Source organism: Taurulus bubalis (assembly GCF_910589615.1).
Source record: "Taurulus bubalis genome assembly, chromosome: 19".
NCBI lineage: Eukaryota > Metazoa > Chordata > Actinopteri > Perciformes > Cottidae > Taurulus > Taurulus bubalis.
In genome coordinates, this window is record NC_136607.1 from 19,735,534 (window position 1) to 19,759,189 (window position 23,656).

General features: G+C 44.7%; 1 protein-coding gene across 5 annotated transcripts in view; it reads left to right on the forward strand.

Moving 5' to 3' along the window:
• Positions 1-300: 300 nt before the first annotated feature.
• Positions 301-23,656, forward strand: part of LOC306751474 (disabled homolog 2-interacting protein-like) — a gene marked incomplete at its 5' end in the record, with an annotated part of 83,451 nt that continues 60,095 nt past the window's right edge. For 3 of the 5 annotated variants that reach the window (XM_079235048.1, XM_079235050.1, XM_079235049.1), the window contains 3 exons: positions 301-424; positions 14,489-14,601; positions 21,658-21,776. In XM_079235048.1, coding sequence (XP_079091174.1) covers positions 301-424; positions 14,489-14,601; positions 21,658-21,776 — 356 coding nt within the window. Of the gene's footprint in view, positions 425-14,488; positions 14,611-21,657; positions 21,777-23,656 lie in introns of those variants that run through there. The other 2 variants (XM_079235047.1, XM_079235051.1) reach the window with 2 other exon arrangements.

The window sequence follows — 23,656 nt, forward strand, 5'->3', positions numbered from 1 at the left end:
TCACGACACAATCCACGAGGACTCTGTGGGTGTTTGATGGTTTTAGTGTTCTCTCTCTCTGCAGTGGGGAAGGGTTTCAGGATGGAAGGGATCTGATCACCACGCATTAAAGAGGACTTTTAACTTGCGTAGCCGTGAGCGTCTGAGAGAGGACTCTCAAGTTGAGGTTTGCGATTAAAACCGTCGGAGCCTGCAAGCCTGGAGAACGTTGCCTGGACTTTATCTGCACTGACGCCAGATTCCAGAGGACCTTGTCTCGTGTGCTGCCGAGAGATATCTTGTCGGTGGAAAACCGCCGCCATGGCTGGGGTCACTAGGAAGGGATCCGGGAGACCCTCGTACTACTACAGATTCCTGGGCAAGTCCCGACTGCAGCGTCAACGGAGCCGGTCCCGCAGCCGCACCCGGCCGCCTGCCAGCAGGGGTAATAAATACTACACAAAAAGTTCAGCACGCAGCAGTTGTAACCTCCTAGACACCACCAGACTCCCTGTGTTCCTGCACAGCACCGCGGCTGATGAAGCGCACGAGATGCTGTCATCCAGTGCCTGTGTTTCTGATTCGCCGTTGCAGATCTGTAGTGGTGTTTTTTCTCTTTTTTCGACAGTAACATTACTTTTTGAACCCGTGGCAAACACAGCACTCTAGCCAATGTTTTGTTTGTTTTGCTCGTGCGTGTGTGTTCATGAGGAACACAGTGAGATGACAGTTTGCCGTCACTCTTCACAAGATGACGCTGCTCTGAAATTGCACCACCGGCCCTCGACAGCTCGCAGCTAAGTGCCGGCCTGCCGTGTCCGTGTTCAGGGCGCTTCGCCTGCGAGTTAAAAACACTCGAAGGCAGCAAGTTGGTTTCTTTTTCTGCACAAGTTTCTCACTTTTCTGAGAGTACTGTTCCTACTGCAAGGTCATCGGGGATAAGTCTGCCCCCGAGGCTCGGCTCAAGTTGCACAGAACAGAAACATCTCTGAAATGTTTAACTTAACTTGCCGACCAGGATAACAAGTCAAAGACGGTTGCGCATCTGTTGCTGTTGCTGTGGGACGTGATGCAAACTCTTCTCCAGGCAAACAGCTCGGGAAGGAGAAATGTTCAGGCTCCATTTTCGCCGAGACTCAAAACACGTGTTTGTTTGCATCGTGTGTTTTGTCTCCCGGATAAGTTTCTTTGGGTCAGAGCGCTTCGTCTTCTGTAGTCAGACAGACAAAGAGCGCCGTGCTCATAGCAGAGAGACAAACAGAGTTTGCAGGTGCCTGATTTGTTTGCTTCTCTATCTGATGAAAGAGTTGCTTTGAAGTCTCTTCTCTGTCATTCAGTTAGCAAAAGAAACACACACTCATGCGTGCGTTTGACACACACGCCAACACACTCTCCGCCTTGATCTCTGTGGCTTAAGTGCGAGCTCCCTCTCACAAAAAGCTTTTTACACGCTGCACATGAACGCGGCGACTCGCAGACGGAGGCGAGCGGAGGTCGTTCCCAGATGAAGACGAGGCCACCGCCGAGGGCGACGCGGCACGCTTTGACTCCCCGCGGTCGGGGGGGGAAAAGTTAAAAGAAGTTGCGGTCGTGCTTTGTTCGTACCCGGACTTGTGACTGCGTGTGTGTGGTTGTGCCTCGGTGCCCTCTGGAGGCTTTCATGTGGATCAGCTGGCAGGATTCAGTATGACTATTATAATTTCATCAATAGGAAGCTGGAGAGGATGTTCTTATGCCGCTTTGGAGTCACGTCATCCAGCTCCAGTGCTTCGTATTTAGAGGGAACTCTTGGCAGAAACACTTTATTTAGTGTATAATCAGCTGAAAATGAGAATTATTGCGTTTATTGAGGCGTTAATGTCGACATACAGAGTCCTCTTTGTGGAGTTTACTACTACGGTAGCATAGAACGGACAAAACTGGCTCTACGAAAAAGTGCCATTCATGTTTCCTGGTCGGACACTGTTAGCTAATCGCTAATCTCTTTGCACACGTAGAAGCTTTAGCTGGTTGCATTCTGCTATTCCACCGCTAGATGCCACTAAATCCAGTCGCTATAATCAATATTTTGATATAACGGTTTATCAGATGACTACGTGCATGGACCCACATAGAATTATCACTTTTTAGCTTTAATGGGATCTTTCAATGCCGTGTTTTGGGCTTCACAGCCTCGGCCCAAACGTATCTGCTTTGCTTCAGTCTCACGGCTCTCATCGGCCCTTTTCCGGGAGCGGAGAGCTGCTCTCTAACCCCTCCTCCCCGATCATGGAAACTAGGTATCTTGGTAACACAACATTAGTACCGTAAAAGTCGGGTTACAAGCCGCTACTACCTTCGGTCAGTGTCCCCGTTAGCTCCCCACTGTAGCCAGCTAGCGCTCCAACTAGCGCTCCAGCTAGCGCTCCAGCTAGTGCTCCAGCTGGCGCTCCAGCTAGCGCTCCAGCTAGTGCTCCAGCTAGTGCTCCAGCTAGCGCTCCAGCTAGCTCCCCAACAACCACCGAAGGTAGCAGGACCAGCCCCGGCTCGACACCCGACTCGGGCAGAGGGGACGCGGGCAGTAGCCAAGCTAGCAGCAGAGAGCTAGCTAGCGCTGCTGCTAGCTTGCTACAGCGGGGACACTGACCGGAGGTAGGAGCAGCTTGTAACCCAACTTTTACGGTAGTGAAATCACGATAAAAAACTATAAAGAACAGATATTTCCAATTCCCCGAAATTCCCTATCCCACTATTGCAATATTTATGTTTGTATAGAATCACATAAACGCGATGAGACAACATTATTCAAACCCCTGCAATAAGACTCTTCTCTCAAGTAAACACTCCGATGAGCCCGGAGCTACGGATGATGCGATATCGCTGAAATGTGTCTCGAAGAGGGTGTTTTCAGCTTTTCTTTCCTCTAGCTAGACAGAGTTTATCGTGAGGAAGTCACCGCTGCCCCTCTCGGTGTGTGTGTGTGTGTGTGTGTGTGTGTGTGTGCGCTGTCACTGAGACGGATCAGGTGGCAGCTGCGTGAGCTCATGTGTTTATTGTTTTCTCAGCGTGTGTGTGCACGTCAGCGCGTCATTATCCGTGCATGGAAAAACTTTTATCAGTGGGGTTCACCACACACACACACACACACACACACACACACACACACACACACACACACTGGATCTGTTTCCCCTTCTTTTGCAGAGGTCGGTGACATTTACATGCAAAATTACTGCTTATCTCAGAGAAAGAGAGAGAGAGACTGAGACAGACAGAGAGAGAGAGAGAACATTGTCTGTTCTGACTTGTTGACTCGATGCAATCAAACTCTTTGTTCTGAATTGTGCCGTTTTTAAAAACAGAATTACTAATCTGTCTCTCTCTTTTTATCTGCAGTCTTTGTATGAAACATAACATCTTTTTAAATTGTAAAGGACTTGTAAAGTCAGATCCCATAGAAAAGTTCTCCTGAACTTGTTTGTCTCCTCGGAGACACTTTGGTGGGAAAAGTGGATCAAAGTGGATCAAAGTGGATCAAAGTGGATCAAAGTGGAGTGTCTCTTCTCTCTGGCCGGGCAGATTTCTTACTGAGCTGTTATTTTCCGCCATCATGTTGCTCTGGATGCTGTCAGATAGAGAGCCATCAGCGGTTGTGTCTTTGCTCCCTGGCTCGTCTAGTTTTCTTTCCATTGATCTCACTCTATTCTTTGCGGACCCGTATTTACACCTAAACAGCAGCTGGTTGCTGTGTTACAGATGCATAAACACACACACACACACACACACACACACACAGGTGTGCTGCTGCTGTACCTTTGAAGACCTCCATATACATAACATGTATGTTCATCCTTTGTAATCATTATATGGTCTGCCTCCACGAGATCTCATGATAGGAGCAGGCAGAAAGTTCAGAGAGGCGCCTCTTGAGCGCTGCTTGTTGAACATTTCTCATTTCGGTGGTCACCGCTAGTTGCCTGGCAACCTCACAATGATAAGGACACCGTGTGCGGCCTCGAAAAAAGCAGATTTCGCGACCGTCAAACCAGATTTATCCGTTTCCCTCCGTTGCCAGTCTCTAGCAGGGTTCTTACGCTCATGGAAAACCTGGAAAAGTCATGGAGTTTTAAAATGGTTATTTCCAGGCCTGGAAAAGTCCTTGAAAAAAAAGAAAAATCCCAAAAAGTGTAGTAAAAGTCATGTAAATGTGTTATATTCATGTGTTCATGACGTTCATTTACGCTGAGTTTGAAATATTTAATATGCTTTTAAAAGAAAGACGCTCAAAATATAAGCAGGCATCTATATAAATGTTTATTCTTTTAATCAAACTATTGTCTCATTCATTTGAGTCATTTAAGGTTTACTGTATGCTTTGTGTTCTCATTGTTAGTTTAAATACTACATTTACTCACTTTTTACTGTTTACACCCAGATTTCACTAAATGTTTGCTCATGGAAATTTGGTTTAAAGTCATGGAAAAGTCCTGGAATGCATCGGTCAGAACGTGTATGAACCTTGTCTATGCTAAGCTAAGCTAACCGTCTCCTGGCTCCACCTTTTACGTCGAGCGTATTTCTCAAAATGTTGCAGTGGAGCTCCAAACACGAGGCTAAACAAAACAAAGAGGACAAATGACAGGAAAGGGAAGGAAGTACTGAACGCAGCGTCAGCAGAGGAAGTGTAACGGCGACGGGAAGACGATTACAGAACAATAATGCAAATGAGTCCAACTGTACTGGTGTGATAAGCACACGGTGGTCCGCTTTAGAAAAGTGTAACATCACGACCGTAACGAGAGCTGCAGCCAGAAAGTGTTTGAACTCCTCAACAACAACTCAATAATGCATCACCACTGACAGCTACTGCACGTAGTCATATTCTCAGTGGGTCATCATCAAGAAACACTTTTGATCTGTGCCACTGCATCATGCTTAGCTTCTGTCAGGCTGTTTATGGTGTGTGTGTGTGTGTGTGTGTGTGTTTACTGAGGACAGACATGAGGCAGCTAGATGCAGCACAGACAATCCTAATGGTTCGCTTTCGAGTCACATTTGTATGCACAGGGAGGCTGGAGTTAATGATGTGTGTCTCAAAGTGTTAATCTGATTTAAATATTAAAACGCTGGAGACCAAAAAAGCGATTTAGAGCTGAGCAGTGCTAAGTTCAGAACTTAACTTCGTGGCCAATGGAATCACGTTTCCTGTTTTCTCTCCAACAGATTTGCCCTTTGATCTGTTTGTGCCCGAGCATCCTCTCTGAGATTAAGGTCTTGTTTTAGTGAAACAAAGGCTTCGCTAATCATCATAGGCAACCCTGGGTGCTTTGATCATGTATGCCTTAATATTCAGAATCAGGCCAAGGGGGCAGGATAATATATATATATATATACAGTATAAGAGATGAAACTGTAGAAATTAGAAAAGTACTTCTCATGTATTTCCTTTGGGACCAAATGATGGGAAGCAGAGACGCGACCCGGTTGATCACAGCTGAAGTGAGAGCGCCTGAACGCTCCTCCTCATCTCAAGGCTTCAGCCAGGATTACGTTCTGGTTTTAGTCTCATCTCTGGGGGGTTTTGGGGGGTCCGTGTCCTCGCCTGCCCCCTTTCCCCTCAGCCGGGGGAATCATGGAGACGAGCGATGACACGGCGCCTCTGAGCACCCGAAAGACTCCAATAACAGGACAGGTGCAGGATAATCCGCCTTGATCCATCCATATATATATATATATATATATATATATATATATATATATATATATATATATATATATATATATATCAGCTCAGATTACCAGAGCCAGAGCCTGGGAATGATTTGGGGAGGTAAATAGCTGAAGAACTATAGAAGATCACTGCCATCCCGCATCCTGAAAACAGCCTGTCGACATACAGCAGGCAGCGCGTGTGTGTGTGTGTGTGTGTGTGTGTGTGTGTGTGTGTGTGTGTGTGTGTGTGTGTGTGTGTGTGTGTGTGTGTAGTTAGGAGCTGTAGTGTGCTGTTAGGATCTTTCTCCAACACGCATTTGTTTAGCCATCGTCCTCCTTGTGTTTCCCAGAGCAAAAACAATATTTGAAAGCAGTCCAGTTCTTATTTTTGGGTTGGAATTACAGTCTCTGGATCTAATACCACGATATGCAACAACTAAATAATTAGGAATGAGAATAAATATTGTGAGAAATGCGTCCACAGCACTGAAAAAGCAACCCTTAAATTTCAACCTCAATAATCATGCAGAACTGATACACAGAACAACTTTGTTCGCTCTGTGCAATGTGTGTTTTCAGCTGATACACCGAGCCTGCACCGGCTTGTGTGTGTGTGTGTGTGTGTGTGTGTGTGTGTGTGCGCGTGTGTCTGCTCATGGATGTTATTGAAGGTACGATCGCAGGCGGCCTGTTGGAGGAATGCTGCTGCTGAGTCGCTCCCTCTGCACAAACACAAACTTCCTCCTCCTGCACCCCACTCTCCTCTTCCTCCTCCTCCTCTTCCTCCTCCACCACCCTTCTCCTCTGCCTTCCCATAACACTCTGCAGACAAAGGCATGCGCGTGCCAAACTAAACATGAAGCACAGCCTCTCTCGCTGGGGTCGAATATAGAATCCTTTGCGCTTGCGAAAAAATACAAAATCCAGCTAAAAAGGAAATTCTGTGGCGTTGCTTGATGTTACGGATATCTGAACTTTTACACTGTTTGAAAGAGTCTGAGCCTCACAAGGTTTTCAGATTCATTCTGGGGGGTTTATTCTGGACTCGGGTCTAAATTCAGGCTGCTGTGATGTTATGAGGAGGAGGAGGATGTTGGCAGAACGTTAAGTGACGGTTGACCGTCTCTGCACCTCGTGGCCGCTGAGAGGTTTCTCTCTTACTCCCTCGGAGACGGAGCAGCACCTCTTTATCGCCCCATCATCCCCGCGCTGTGTAAACGGCACATCCCATAAGGTCAAAAGTCCAGCCCTGTCCTCACAGTTCAGTGTTCACACGTTAGAGTCTCACACAAGGCCTCTTGTTCTCTCGTGACCTCCATCTTGGATAACCAGCAGAGTCCGATGCATACCCGCCGTGAGACGATGCCTTTTGACAAAATATATAGAAGGAAAATCAATCTTTCTGGCTGATTGAATCGTTGATTGACATTAATTCACAGTTTCTGTTCCAGAGACAGACGGCACTATGCGGCACTATCAGCCAGTCAAGACGAGCTCTGGTTGTACTTGAGGAGGGGGGGACAGAGAAGTGATGTGTTGGTGAGGGAGGGAGGATGAGAGGCGGGGTGGACCAACAGAAGAGAGTCCTCCAGGTAGAGAGAACACAGTAAACACAACTTGACAGCCTGTGGTGTGTGTGTGTGTGTGTGTGTGTGTGAGAGAGAGAGAATTCTGCTCTGATTTTCCCTCACAAAACAAGAACTCTGCGCTCTCTTCGCGGCTCTCTCTCAGCACTCGGGGTTGTATGGACACGTCGAACCACGGACATGTGCCGCTATTCTCATTCGCTCGATGACGCACAGGTTGGATCGTTTGTCCGCCTTGTTTCACAACGATACAAAGAATATATCGGTATTAATAGTGTCCCAATTCTCCCATTTCAATCTTCACGTCTTATCACGTAATTCAAGTTGATAAACTTCAACTTTTTTGAAGCGGGACCTCCAGCGTTTTGGATAAAGTAGCTCATGACAAAGTGTGCCAATTTCTTTCTGTCAATCATTTTATTTTAAGTTCATACAAGTTACACATTCCCTCAAACTAGACTAGACCAGATGAATACAAAATAACAGTATAACAACCAACTATACGAACAATCAGACAAGGACAGAAAACTACAGATGTGAATTAGCTGACATTTATGTTTTAACTGTACATGGTCCCTTTTAAATAAAGATATATATATATATATATATATATATATATATATATATATATATATATATATATATATATATATATATATATATATATGTATAAAAACACGACCATAAATCATCATCCTCCATATTGACCCTACTATAACAATTATATATGAATGGATGTTGGGCACATTGGCCCTCGGGGTCCATTGGATCCCAAAGTTGCAACCTCTCTTTCTTACCACCATTTTATTTTCAGTTTATACGAGTTTATACGGTCCGAATGTCGCCCCCAAAAAAGATGATGTACAACATGGCAGCTCGCTACATGTCGACAACCAATGCTAGAAAAAAAAGGCTAAGGGTTCAACAGAATTGCAGTGTGGCAATTTCTGTTGGCTACAATGTATCCAATACATATTCCATCAACACGTCACATGAATAGAAGCAACAATGATGTGAGTGTACTACACGTAATAGATGGTAGACATCTTTTCTGTGGCCAAGAGATTTATGTGACACGCATCAGGAAGTTGTAGTCAGCAGTTGGCCAGTGTGACGCCAGCAGAGCGGCGTGGAGACGCTGAATGTTCTTTTCAAGCCGCTATCATGTGCGGGCAGATTAAATACGACGACTTGCTTCAAGCACCTTTTGTGAATGTCATCACAGAGCGATAACAAAGATCATACGGCACGTCGATCCAGGCAAAAGGACATGTGTTGAAAAAGCCAACTGTCGTTATTATTATATGAGCACAGCACTTTAGCACGGCCACAGCAAAAAATAGGTTGTTATGCAAAATGTTCCTCCCCCATCCCTGTTTTTATTTTGTCCTCCCTCAGATGATAACCCAGATGCTATCAGTTGCCTGTCTGCCTTCCCACAGGTTTTGTTGTAACACATCACTTCCCAGCATGCCGTTCTCCTGCACAGCTCACACTGATGTCTTCCTGTTTGTCTCGCCTTGATGGCGATGCACGAAACGTTTGGAATTATCGAACGTTGGTTTTTCAGAAGCATGGGAGGCTTCCATCTTCTGTCTGCTCATTTCGCGAGCTGTCATATCCGGTGCTGGTGAGGTCTGAGAGGAAGGGAAGCTTAGCTGGCACTGGTCGCTGGATGGAGCACGCCTCACAGGGAAGGACCACGGAAATATGAAATCTGACCTATATGACTGAATGTTAATGGCAGGAAGGAAAGAGCTTTGGATACGATAGAACGATGGGTGGATGGGTGAATAGATTGATTGATGGACAGATGGGTGGATGGATGGATGAATGGATGGATGGTTGAATAGATTGATTGGTGTATGGATAGGTGGATGGATGGATGGTTGAATAGATTGATTGGTGGATGGATGGTTGAATAGATTGATTGGTGGACGAATAGATGGATGGTTGAATAGATTGATTGGTGGACGGATGGGTGGTTGAATAGATTGATTGGTGGATGGATGGATGAATGGATGGATGGTTGAATAGATTGATTGGTGGACGAATAGATGGATGGTTGAATAGATTGATTGGTGGACGGATGGGTGGTTGAATAGATTGATTGGTGGATGGATGGATGAATGGATGGATGGTTGAATAGATTGATTGGTGGATGGATGGATGGATGGATGGATGGTTGAATAGATTGATTGGTGGATGGATAGGTGGATGGATGGTTGAATAGATTGATTGGTGGATGAATGGATGGATGGTTGAAAAGATTGATTGGTGGACGGATGGATGGATGGTTGAATAGATTGATTGGTGGACGGATGGATGGATGGTTGAATAGATTGATTGGTGGACGGACGGATGGTCGGACGGACGGATGGATGGTTGAATAGATTGATTGGTGGATGGATGGATGATTGAATAGATTAATTGGTGGGCGGATGGATGGATGGTTGAATAGATTGATTGGTGGATGGATGGGTGGGTGGATGGTGGATGGTTGGATGGTTAAACAGATTGATTGGTGGATGGATGGATGGTTGAATAGATTGATTGGTGGATGGATGGATGGATGGTTGAATAGATTGATTGGTGGATGGATGGGTGGGTGGATGGTGGATGGTTGGATGGTTAAACAGATTGATTGGTGGATGGATGGGTGGATAGCAACAAGCTGCAGGAGAGTGGATATTTTCCCTAAAAGTCACAGTATAACTGAATGTTATGGAAGGAAGGAAGAGCTTTGGATATGATAGAGAGATAGATGGGTGGGTGGATTGACAAGTAGCAGGAGATATCGCCCCAAATAGGCAAAACTATTCCTTTCACACTCACTTATTCATTTTGGTTCATCTTCTATTGAATGTCCACAAAGAGATATTCCCCCTATCTCTGACGGCCAGACCCGCGACACACACTCACTCCTGTGCACACAGGAAATGCAGGTGACTTTTATCTCTGCAGTCTGTGCAGCTTTAGGTCCCCCAGGGCCCTCGCTGGCATTTTCAGGGTCCCATTAAACAACTGTGAGTTAGCCTAGAGGTGAGTGGAATCAAGGCAGAGCGATCGCTCTATTTGTGGGTATATGATGATGGAGGAGGAGGAGGAGGAGGAGGAAGAGGAGAAGGAGGTGATTGTGTGACTGTTGGTGCAACGAGGAGGCAAGGACAGATGATCATTGTATTTAATCTAGGAGATGATGTGGTGATGATACCGTGAGAACATTTAGAATATGGAGGTCTGAAGATAACAATTATCTGAGTGCACAAAAGTGAAGGAGAACGAGAATCCTGTGGCCTCGATAAGGAAGAGAAGGGGGACGATAAGGAAATGAAGAAAGACGATACGCAGGGAAAAGACTGGAAATACAATCGATATGAAACCAGACGTGGACGTTCAAAGACGCCTCACCGTTTGACTCACAGCTGCTGTCTGCGGGCCCTCTGGCTATTTGGCCCTTTGGCCCTTTGGCCCTTAGGCTATTTGGCCCTTTGGCCCTTTGGCCCTCTGGCTATTTGGCCCTTTGGTCCTTTGGCCCTTTGGCTATTTGGCCCTTCGATTGGCTGCTAGACGCTCTCCCATGCAACCAAAATAGCCGAATCAACAGCAGCTCCACAGCCTCCTCCGAACGGTGTTTGGAAGCGTTTACAGAGTGTTAACAACCTGAAAGCAGACGCCACATGCCGCGCTAAACGGCTCTTTTGATGATTTACTTCAGTTTCGGAAGTTGTGTTTTAATGGAGGTTTTATTGGGCGCGAGTGCAAACGTTTACCCCTTGCCGTCGGGGGTTAGAGAGCCAGGGCGACACGCGAGCGCGTTTGCGGCGCGGGGGATTTTCCATGCATTCGTAAAGATGCATTACACACAGATGGTGACAACATGTGGAAGAGAAACACTGCAATTTCACATAGCAATTAGTTCACAGCTAAATGATGTGTGTGTGTGTGTGTGTGTGTGTGTGTGTGAGTGTGTGTGTGTGTGTGTGTGTGAGCTCGGAGCAGCCAGCTGTGTAGAAGCGGCGAGATTTCCGTTAAGGAATCAAGAAGACTCGAGGGGTAAATCCAGCGAAGTTGAGCGCAGAAATAATTTGTGACGAGAGAAAAAAAAACACAACAAATTCACACTGCTGACTCAATGTTCATGATTACCTCGTTTTTTTTTAAATTTATGAATGATTTTCGTATTCTAAAGGTTTAAATACTCTTGTTGTCATGGCAGCAGACATTTCAATGCCACCGCATTTGGAAGTCAGACCGTTTTTATGAAATGCTGCATCGTGATAATGAAGGAGCCGGTTTCCAGGTGCCCACTTCTCCACGCAGTCATTTCCTGACATCATTTAGAATCATTTTGTGCCGTTTCTAGTCGAGCCTCGGAAACATTTCATGCGGAGCTTCCACTCACTGAGACGTTTCAAGAAGCACGAATACAGATTTAGATGTTGGAGAAGGTCCCATTAGGCCGGCACACACAGGCCGCCGGTCCAAATCAGAACCGCACCCCCTGGAGAAGAAGAACGTTTCCCATTCAGCCATAGTGTCCGATTTCAACAGCGACGGTGAACGTGGAATAAAAGTGGCTGCTGAGAGGGATTGTGTAATTTTCTCCTTTTCTTACATAAAGGATGTTCTAGTGTAACGTGTTCAAGGAGATAAGGGCGCGCATTGAAGCTCCTTTCCTCTGCTCTCAGCTCTCTTATCGAGGCTGCCACTTAGAGACTTCCAGATCATTTCACTGCGTTAGGAACCTTCCTAAGCGGAAAAAAAAACAACTAAAAGACTTGACACTTGACTTGGATTAGATTTAAAGTATCTGAGACTTGACAACCTGAAAACTTGATTTGAGAACTGAAAATAGGATTATTTAAGTATTAAGTTTATATATGTGTGTGTGTTTATATATATATATATATGTATGTGTGTATATATATGTATTTCTGTGTATATATATGTATTTCTATATATATATATGTATTTATACATATGTATTTATATGTATGTATATATTAATTTTAGTTTATTTTTATATATAATATATTTATTTATATATTTTTTTATGTATTTATATATATTCATTTATTTATATATTGCTATGTATTTTTTTATATATATTTATTTATGTATTTATATATATATATATATATATATATATATATATATCTTTTTAATATATATTTATTTATATATATTTATATAAATCTTTTTAATGAATATTTATTTATATATATTTATATACATCTTTTTAATATATATTTATTCATATAAATCTGTTTAATATATATATGTATTTATATGTATTTATGTATTTATATATATACATATATATTTTATATATATACATATTTATTTATATATTAGAAGTGACAGTTCCAAGCCTACATATTGGATCGTTGGGCTCTGCATTGTGAGACTTATCACAGCTTTAAAAAGAAGGTGTTGACATGTCTGTGTGATTTTAAAGGTCAGGATTCAGACTTGTGATGCGTTCATGAAGACGAAGTAACTCGACACGGACTCTCCTTCAAGACTCGCTCTGACAGACTCCATACTTGACTCGTGGCACTTCAGGAGGACAGATGGCTCCGGGTTTTTCATTTATAGCGATTTGATTTGTGCGACCGAGGACGTCTGCTCCGTGTCTGCTGTTTGTTTGTGTGTTTATGTTTACGTTGGGCTGAGCATGATGGGGGCTCGTGCTCTGCACAGCAGGAAGTGCTCCTCCACCATTCGTTCTTCAATTACAGCGAGCGCTAATTCTGATGACCAGCCTGTTCAACAGCAGACCGCTAATTTAGCACCGCTCAGCTCGACAGACACTGTGTGTGTGTGTGTGTGTGTGTGTGTGTGTGTGTGTGTGTGTGTGTGTGTGTCTTATTAGAGATGCTCCAGACACAAAATGTCATCTGACTTTCGGCACACAGTTTGGTGCCTCCAATGTTTAGCTTGTAGCATCGGATCACTACAGTCCTCATTCAGCTGCAGACAGTTATTAAACCAGCATGTACAACAATTCATGCATTTTCCTTTATTTATGCATAGTGAACACCCCTTATCCATGGTATATATATATATATTTATATATATATATATATAGAGAGAGAGAGAGAGAGAGAGAGAGAGAGAGAGAGAGAGAGAGAGAGAGAGAGAGAGATCTAGATAGATAGATAGATAGATACTTTATTAATCCCCAAGGGGAAATTTGTTGTCGTAGTAGCGCCTTACAGCTTACAGATGCAAATAAACACACAAGATAAAATATATAAAAAAGCAACAGGGATGTAAGATATATACAAAATGAAATACAAAATAAAAATAAAATATATATATATGAATATATATATATATATATATATATATATATATATATATATATATATATATATATAAATATACACAAATAAAATAGAATACAAATAACTGGAATGAAATATATGTACAGCTATATATATAGAGAGAGAGATTCATCCTTATTAGAGCCACACTGCCACTAATTCCATTAGATACAATGTTGCAGACAGTCAAAGATCTCATTTAAATAATGTAACCATGTTTTTCGGCTTGTTTTTTAACATACGTTTGTCTGTGTTGACCTAGCCGGGTTCTTCTCTGGTGAGAAACTCAACTGTGATCTGTTAGAATGTCTCGTACCGAAGGTTTCAGTTCATGCACAGATCCATCGGTCCAAACGACCTTCCTTTCACCATTCAGGGTTGTACAAGTTTACCAAATGACTAACATGGTGATAGTTTGTTGGCTATCTGGAGTCTGTGGAGACATGCTACATTCCTTAAGGACGTGTCCAGATTTGCTGCTTTTGCACTCATGCACAGTCTGTGACTCCAGAACTCTTCAACAACTCATTCCTGCTGATACGAGTGTGTGTGTGTGTGTGTGTGTGTGTGTGTGTGTGTGTGTGTGTGTGTGTGTGTGTGTGTGTGTGTATCTAAAAGTCCATTGGCCAACCCAAAGCTCCACACCTTGACTCACCACTGTCAGGATCTTTGGTTCTGTGTTTTTTACTTTTGAGAGAGCCTAGCTAGCTGTTTCCCCCTTTGCTTACAGTCGCTACGCCGACCTGAGCTAAGCTAAGCTATGCTAATTGCCTTGACCGGCATCGGTCTTGTCCTGTAACTCTCGACGAGCGAGGGAACGATTGCGTTTGCCGAAATGTGTAAAATGTGTCTCAAAAGAAGTGCAAAGCCAAATCTTTAAAGTTGCGTCTGTGCTTGCAGAGTCTCCTCCGGAGAGGACGGGCCGGCGCCGCAGCATGCCGGGCAGCTCCTCAGACAAGACCACGCCCACTATGGAGGCCACGCCCACTGCTGCCACACCTTTCAGAGTCACCGTGAGTACTGTGAGTGTGTTTCTACGCGTGTTCTGCTCCTCTGTCTCCTGTCTGCTGTCCAGATGGACGCATGCCAAACTGAAACTCATTTACTTCAAGTGTTGGAGCGGAGCCTTTGATGTTCGCCGTCCTTCATGTTTTACATCCGGTGTGACGTTTCATTGCATCTCACAGCGAATCATTTTAACATGCTTTCATGTGAGCCGACACACACACACACACACACACACACACTCTCACACTCTCACATACACACACTCTCATGCACACACACACACATAGACACACACACACGCCTCCACACATAGACACATACACACACACACACACACACACACACACACACACAAACACATAGACTCACACACACACCTCCACACATAGACACACACACACACACACACAACTCCACACGTAGACACACACACACACCTCCACACATATGCACATACACACACACACAAACACATAGACTCACACACACACCTCCACACATAGACACACACACATGCCTCCACACATAGACACACACACACACACACCTCCACACATAGACACACACACACCTCCACACAGACACACACACATGCCTCCACACATAGACACACACACACACACAACTCCACACCTAGACACATACACACACACACACAAACACATAGACTCACACACACACACACCTCCACACATAGACACACACACACACACACCTCCACACATATGCACATACACACACACACAAACACATAGACTCACACACACACACACCTCCACACATAGACACACTCACACACCTCCACACATAGACACACTCACACACCTCCACACACCTCCACATAGACATACACACCTATACACATAGACACACACACAGACACACACATACACCCATCTACACACACACACGCACGCACACACACATAGACACACACACATGCCTCCACACATAGACACACACACACACACACACAGTTCTTTGTCTGTCATCTTCCTCTTAACTCGACTCCGGTACGCTTTCTGCCATCTTTAATCCAATAGATAAACAGCCAGTTAATGAAGCAAAAAATTCCGCTATGAGTCATCAATTTCAAGCTAATTAGCAATTAGCAGTGCATATTAGCACTTGATAAGTAATGAGTGGGGAGATGACAACCTGGAGGTGAACTGTAAACAGTAGCTGTGAGGCCAGCAGAGCTCAGACTCTCAGACTTCATGTAGCGCTCGGCCCTCGTACCTTTACACAGGTAAGCAGGTACGGGATATAAAGGAAGGAAGTTAACGGCTAAAATACATCATTTTTGTCTTCTTCAGCTCTCGTGTTTTGTCTCTAAAGGAGACACATTGGGACGCCTCTAAGGCTGAATAAAAGCCCACATTAAATAAAAATATAAAAACTGGAACCCGCCTGCAGAGTGAGAACAAAGTCTCTCATGAAACCGGTTCCACTTTATTGAGCAGTTGATCAAAATCACCGCAGCTTGATGAGCGAGAGATTGCCGAACTCTCATCTGCTCATATAAAGAAGAGGAAATGAAGTTTGTGTGTGTGTGTGTGTGTGTGTGTGTGTCTTTTTTCTCTGTCTCATGAATGTGAATTGAGTCATTGAGCCGTGTTATTTTGACGTGACCAGGAATCAATGGGTGGATATAGAGAGGAGATATATAAATAAAAGAGAAGAAGAACAGAAAGCTTCCAGCAGACAGGCCGGGTCAGATGGAGGGGCTACATATTGATTAAGTGTCTGTTCCGCAGCTCCTTACTCTCCGGGGGAAGAAGCAGCAAAGTCATCCCGTCTCCATCACATACTTATCTCACTTCTGTGGGCTTTTTGCTCAGCAGCAGCAACTTCTGGCACAAAGAAGGTTTCACCCACTATTTCATCATGCCGCCCCCTTCTGGACTTCCACGGTATTGCGGGGGCAACTAAGTGGAACTAAGTGGAACTAAGTTCCCTTTAGCAACTCTTTGAAGTAAACAAAAGATTGTTTTGATCACGATCATTATATGAATGCCAGTTTAAATGGATATGTTTGACGGGCGGATGGATGGGTTGGATACCGGCGTGGCGGCACACAATGCAAACAGGAAGACGTGTGTGTGTGTGTGTGTGTGTGTGTGTGTGTGTGTGTGTGTGTGTGTGGGGCGGCCGGTCGTCTTCTCCACCTTCTCTCCCTCTTTTAGCGAACGACAAAGCTGCCCTCACTGTTCTGCCTCCAGTGAAAAGAGTTGTGGTGACATCTAAAGTACCCCTCCTAGGCCTTGAGCTAAATCTGTCAAAATGTTTTTCTCTCATGTTCTTTTGCAGAGACTGGGTTCACTTTCTGCACACACACAAATAGTTGCTGCGTGCACACACACACACACACACATACAAGCATGCACGCACACATCCTCCAGCGTTTTCGCAAAAACAATTTCTCCCCAGCAGGCGTGCAAGAAAACCAAAAATCTCTCCAAAGCCTAATCTTCCACAGCCAATTTTCCCGAAAATCCTAGAAGAGTGCATACATTAAATGCAAAAGTTTCAACTCGGTGGCTCCTCTTATTCGCTACTTGTTTAAAGGAGCAGACAAACACACCTTATCTAAGTCGGCCACGTCCCCGTCCCGCTGATTGCACTCGCCGGCTGGATTGATTCTCAATTGTGACTCGGCTCCTTATCCAATCTCTCCCTGCTCCTCTCAGATAATAGCAGGGGGGCTAATTGGACAGGTACCTCTCTTGTTTCCATCAGGTTGGGCTGGAGGAGGACAAGAGAGGTGGATGTGGAAGCAGGGAACACCCTGCTGATTGTCCAGGCACTGATTCTATCAGCCCTCCCCCAACCTTTCCCCCCATTAGGGGAGCCGGGAATTGCTAAGCCGAGGGAATAGAATGAACTCGTTGCAAACATTTGCTTTAATTTTCATGAGGGGGAGAAAGAAAAAAAAAAGCCGCGCGATGAAATTGAGCTGTCCTCTCAGTGGTGATTTAATGGGCTCGGACAGGCTGAGATTACCATCGAGTATGCAGGGCCCGTTACTCTCTCAGACACGCGCGGGGCAAGCTAACGCACATTTGCAGTGTAAACAAGGGCGCGTGGCAAACATGGACCTCTGGAGCCGGGACAATGCCCCTCCCCTCCCCCCCGAGGATGCATGTTGAATCAGATTAATCCGTCCCCTCCTTCCACTAATTAGCTGTCAGCCGTAGAAATGCGGAATAATTAAAGAGCTCATTGAAATGCTCGCGCGACACCGAGATGCCCCCTGACAGGTCGCACTGGCTGTAATGGACTTATCGTGTTCCTCTGCATGTAAAATAATAATAAAAGAGACGTAAAGGTTCAGACGTTACATCAGACCGATGACACGCAGGAGCCAAACGGGGATTAATTAATTAACGGCGGGATCTCGACACTATTTACGGTCCTGTATTGAATCGTTGATCTTTTATAGATGTTATGCAACCAAGCAAGGGAAGCTGTATTCCCATGAATCAATTTATCCATCTCTTTACCTCACAATGGAGCAATGATGCATCTCATTAAGTGTCAGAGAGCATTGTCGTCACCGGCCACATCAGCTTCTTGTTTCATGTCATGAACTTCTCAAATGCTTGAATGATTTAAAAGACGTTACTTTGCTCACACTGTCTCTCTGAATATATCTGTATTCTGTCTCTTTAAGCCCCTCCCCCTTCACGAATAAACTAGTAAAAGGCAAGATAACTACGTGTGTGCTCCAGTGGAGAAAACAACTTAAACCTCCACACATTGGTTGTATAGATTATGAACGGTTATGTCATCGCAAAAAAACAGACGAGTATATATATATATATATATATATATATATATATATATATATATATATATATATATATATATATATCTGGGATGTGACTATTGCACATCCCAGATATATATATATATATATATATATATATATATATATATATATATATATATATATGGGATGTGACTATTGCACATCCCAGATATATATATATATATATATATATATATATATATATATATATATATATATATATATATATATATATATATATATATATATATATTCCAGTTGTCAGGAAATTGATCCTCAGTGATACGCGTACATATGCTGAGTCGTGCCTCTGATCAGGATGAAACCCACCGGGAGGAAACCGAACTAATTCTCCTGCGTTTGACCGTCTCTTGTTTCAGGTGCGGATCGACGCTCTGCTGAGCGCCGATCCGAGGCGACCTTGTCGCTCATTTGCTGCACTGTTCTCCTCGCTTTCCCCCCATTTAGTTTCATTCTGCTGCTTTTTCTATCAACTCATGCTCTGCCGCCCACACATTGTGCTGCACTTTTCCCATTTGGCCCGCTCCTAGAGCTCATCCCTCTCTAGCAAGCAATCGCTGTCATTTTTTATTTATTTACTCTTGACTAGTCTCACCTCCATATCTGTCTCCTATATGTCTGCATTCTCTCTCTTCCTGCATGCATATATATATATATATATATATATATATATATGTATATATATATATATATATATATATATATATATATATATATATATATATATATCAATCATCTCATATGAGCTCGCGGTCGAGGCAAATTAAATGCTAACACTTTTGTGGCGCTTCCAGTGTCTCCCACGGGGTTTAATCTGGTGTTAATATAGGCATCAGTCATCCTTACTGACTGATTGTAAGTTAAGAAACAGGCCGTTGATATCTGCTGACCTTTTAACCCTTTGCAATAACTCTGCAAGGGGCTGTGACAGGCGGACTGAATTAGAGAGCAGCGCTTTATAATGTCGCATCGCTGCTCTGCATGCGAGGAATGCAAAATAATCCCAGCAATCATCGGGAGGTTGTATCTTCCTCTATCTCTGTTCCTCTCCCTTCTGTTTTCCCTTCCTCCCTCCGTTCTCCAGAGTCCATCCATCAGGGCGAGCGGAGAAGTAAAAACAGAACAAGCAGCCACTGATCAATCTGCCTCGCCCACAGGGACAGGTTTCTCTTCACCGACTTATTTCTGCGGATGTTGGGGTGGAGGAAAAAAAAGAACGAAAGAAAGAGGGAAGCATTTTAATTTGTCAGCTGTGAATATGTGCCAACAGCAGCCGGCACAGAGCCTCTCCGGGGCCTGCAGGGAGGAGGCGTGGAATTACTATAAATCCGGAGGTGATTGTGAACAATACCCAGCAAGGAGGAAAGGTGTGTGTGTGTGTGTGTGTGTGTGTGTGTGTGTGTGTGTGTGTGTGTGTGTGTGTGTGTGTGTGTGTGTGTGTGTGTGTGTGTGTGTGTGTGTGTGTGTGTGTGTGTCACCGCTTGCGCATGCAGAGCGCGTGTGGGTGTCGGGTTTTCTACCGCAGAGCCATCATCGCCGTCAGAAAGAAAGTCAGGAATCCGCTGCCTCTCCTCCGGGGTTTCTGAGGAGCTGAGGAGGGGGTGCGAAGACGACTGCACAGTCTGACTCATGTTTGTCTTTGTTCACATGCTAATGCAATGTTCAATGCTAATCTAACCACACACACACACACACACACACACGGTGAGCGGCGGCTCGAAGGGAGGGAAAGAATAGAGGAAGCGGCGGATTCACACCAACAGTAGTGACTCAGCCCCATTTTATTTGGTTAAAGAGTTGAGTGGTGGCAGGTAGCGACGGTGAGCCACCTGCACCCCACTTTTTACGCACACGGCATTTCTGAATCCCGATGAACAACGGCTTTCTTTTTGTAACGTTTCAAGCTGTGCCCCATTTTTCAGGCTTCAGTATCTACTAATTGCATTCACTCGTTTTCATTCACACAGTAAATCAGTGCCCTGTAGCATCTCTTCTTTAGACTTCCCCGTCCTGGGAAATTCCCTCGTTATTCAAACTCCACATCCACGTTTTCCAATGCAGGCCTTCTGTTATAAGTCTGTAGCCTCCAAGTAGCCTCCACACACACAAGAAGAAAAACCTCCTAAAATAGGAACGCGGCATTGAAGTCGGACAGCTATTGTTTCGGGTCACGCGCTAATGGAGCGGAGACGATCCCAAGCGAGCGGCAACACACTGACATTAGCGAGTCTTTGTCTCCGAGCCCGGAGAGCTTCACAGATGACAGGTGTTGTTCATCAGGATGCTGGATGGCTCCTCTGTGATCAGCTGGCAGGCTGTCTGGGAGTCGCTCTCTAATTATCGCTCTCCCATTGTGGCCCGGGGCGACCTATTCACGCTGCAGGTGGTAATTATACAGGTGTGTTAATGGCCTGACTGGGACCGAGGGAGGTTGTTTTTCAAGGCGTGTGTGAAATGTGTGCACGTCTGAAGGCGCTCCGTCTATTGTTCGGCCGATTGGATTACGCCGCCACACCTGAGCCCGAACGCTGCCGGTGTTTTGTTGGCGTTTTTCCTTCGTCTTCTTCGTGCTGCGTCAACTCTTCATCCGACGCTCGTTCTTTTCCTCATCTTTTTTTTTTTTTACCCCCCAGCAGTAAATTCCAACAAACAAACAAAAAAAGAAAAATTTTAGTTATTCGTTTATTTTTTTTGGTCTCAAAAACTTGCGACAGCCTGCCGTTTCTGCACCGCATCTCATTTGTTTCACATTCTCTCGCTCTTTAATGCCAGCCAACAGTTGCCATGGAGACAGCGAGGTGCTTGGGGGGGGGGGGGGGGGGGGGGTTTGCAGATGTTGGAAGAAGTAAACACTCAGACTCAGACAAAGAGAGGAGCGAGTAAAGAACTAATAAAGGGGGCGTTATGTATCCGGCGAATTAATTGTCGTTGACGTAATTACTGTTGTGCGGTAATCGATCTCTTAATTTCTCCGTAAATATGACCGACCTGCTCCTTAAATCTGTGAGAATCTCTTGTCCGGGTCCTGTTGGTAGTCTCTTTGCATTCAGGGAACATTTAGTCTTTGACCTTGACCTCTCTCACTCCGATATGAAGATCTACTAACGTCTGCGTCCACATGTTCTGTGTGAGCTCGATGCTCGACGTCTTGAGACTTCCCTCACAAAGTAGCAGAGAACACAGTCTTATAGTCTCTCTCTCTCTCTCTCTCTCCATCTCTCTCCATCAGGGCTTTCTCAGTCGCCGGCTGAAGGGTTCGATAAAGCGCACCAAGAGTCAACCCAAACTCGACCGCAACTCCAGCTTCCGGCACATCCTCCCCGGCTTCAGGAGCGTCGACAATGACAGGTGGGTGTTTTGTCCGTCGTTGTGTGTGTGTGTGTGTGTGTGTGTGTGTTTTGTGTTATTCAGGTCAGCGCTGACATTTGCGCGTCGGGTTGTCGGCCGCGTGGCGAAAGGGAGTGAATCCTGACTCCAGCCTGTCACTTCCAATGCGTCTCGCTCTTTTCGTGCCATAGCTCCGTTTGGGTTCTAGTGTGGACTCGTGGCATTTAGCTCATGTAAAATGGAATAGGATTCATTTTGCTTAATATACATGCAAAGTTAAGCCGTCTACTAAGTCTAAAACCTGTGTCGACGCCATCTAAGAGAGCGTCGGCACAAACAATAATATCAATATTCGCTTTCCCCCCTCAAGACTCAAGACATACGGTCATATAGCAGGGTTCTTACGGTCATGGAAAACCTGGAGAAGTCATGGAGTTTTAAAATGGTTATTTCCAGGCTTGGTAAAGTCCTTGAAAAAAATGTAATCCCAAAAGTGTAGTAAAAGTCCTGTAAATGTGTTATATTCATGTGTTCATGACGTTCATTTACGCTGAGTTTGAAATAATGAATATGCTTTTAAAAGAAAGACTCAGAATATAAGCAGGCATACATACAGGCATCTATATAAATGTTTATTCTTTTAATCAAACTATTGTCTCATTCATTTGAGTCATTTAAGGTTTACTGTATGCTTTGTGTTCTCATTGTTAGTTTAAATACTACATTTACTCACTTTTTACTGTTTACACCCAGATTTCACTAAATGTTTGTCATGGAAATTTGGTTTAAAGTCATGGAACATTGGTCAGAATGTGTATGAACCCTGGTATAAGCCCACCTTTCCACCAAGTTCTGCATCTACTGCAACAGACTTTGAAGGTTTAAAACATCTCTGAAGTCATAAACAGTGACTTCTTTCATTCATATCGTGACGTAACCCCTGAGATAGTTTAACTGTGTTCCAAGCTGCCGCTGCCGTCTCTGGCTTCAGAGTCTTGACCCTTCAGATCTGCGCTAAGTCGTCCGCCCCCCCCCCCCCCCCCCCCCCCCCCCCCCCCCGTGTGTCGGCGCTTCAATGATGGTCGCTTTCAGTGATCATTGCCAGTTCCTGACTCCCGATTTCCTCAGGGGTTTCCTTCACTTGGCAAACATTTGCTCTGCCCCCGAATGACGCCCGGGCTCTGGATTATTCAACAGTCCCCTTTTTCTTCTTCCGTGCATGCACCAGTAACGGCGATGGTTCCCAGCGACTGGAAAGCGGCCAACGTGTCCCATCTGTGGAGATTAATTAACGGAGGTGCTTTCCTTTTTTTTTTTTGAAGAGACGTTCCGCAGCTCTCGGTTTCAAAAAAGGCTCTCCTCGTACTTTTTAATGAGGCATTATCATCACTGTCGAGCCGTCGCTCGGGAACAGCAGCGATTGTTCGGCGTGGAACACGGTGAACTGTTCCCCCGGTGCGGTCGGGCAAAATGAGCCCGTCTTTGTCCCGCTGTTTTCTCATTTTCTTTCTCACTCTAACTCATTCTAACCTCGCTCCCTTCTATCCATTTCAAACTCATCACTCTCCAATTTCATCCTCGCTTCACACACACACCACACACACACACACACACACACACACACACACACACACACACACACACACACACACACACACCTCTATTTCTCTATTTTTCAAACAGTAGTGGGTTTTTTTTCCGTCGCCTATCAGCATTGATAAAGCGCCGGGCGGAGAAAGCAAATATCGGACAGGAAATTGGAGCGTCTTATCTCACCTAGTTTTACACAGGAACCCTAATGCAAATGCACACATTGACTCCTATATATAATGATATGTCTCCCTAAACATGTCCTCGTAGTAGAAGGAGGCTGAGGGGCAGGAAACACTGAAGGCAGACCT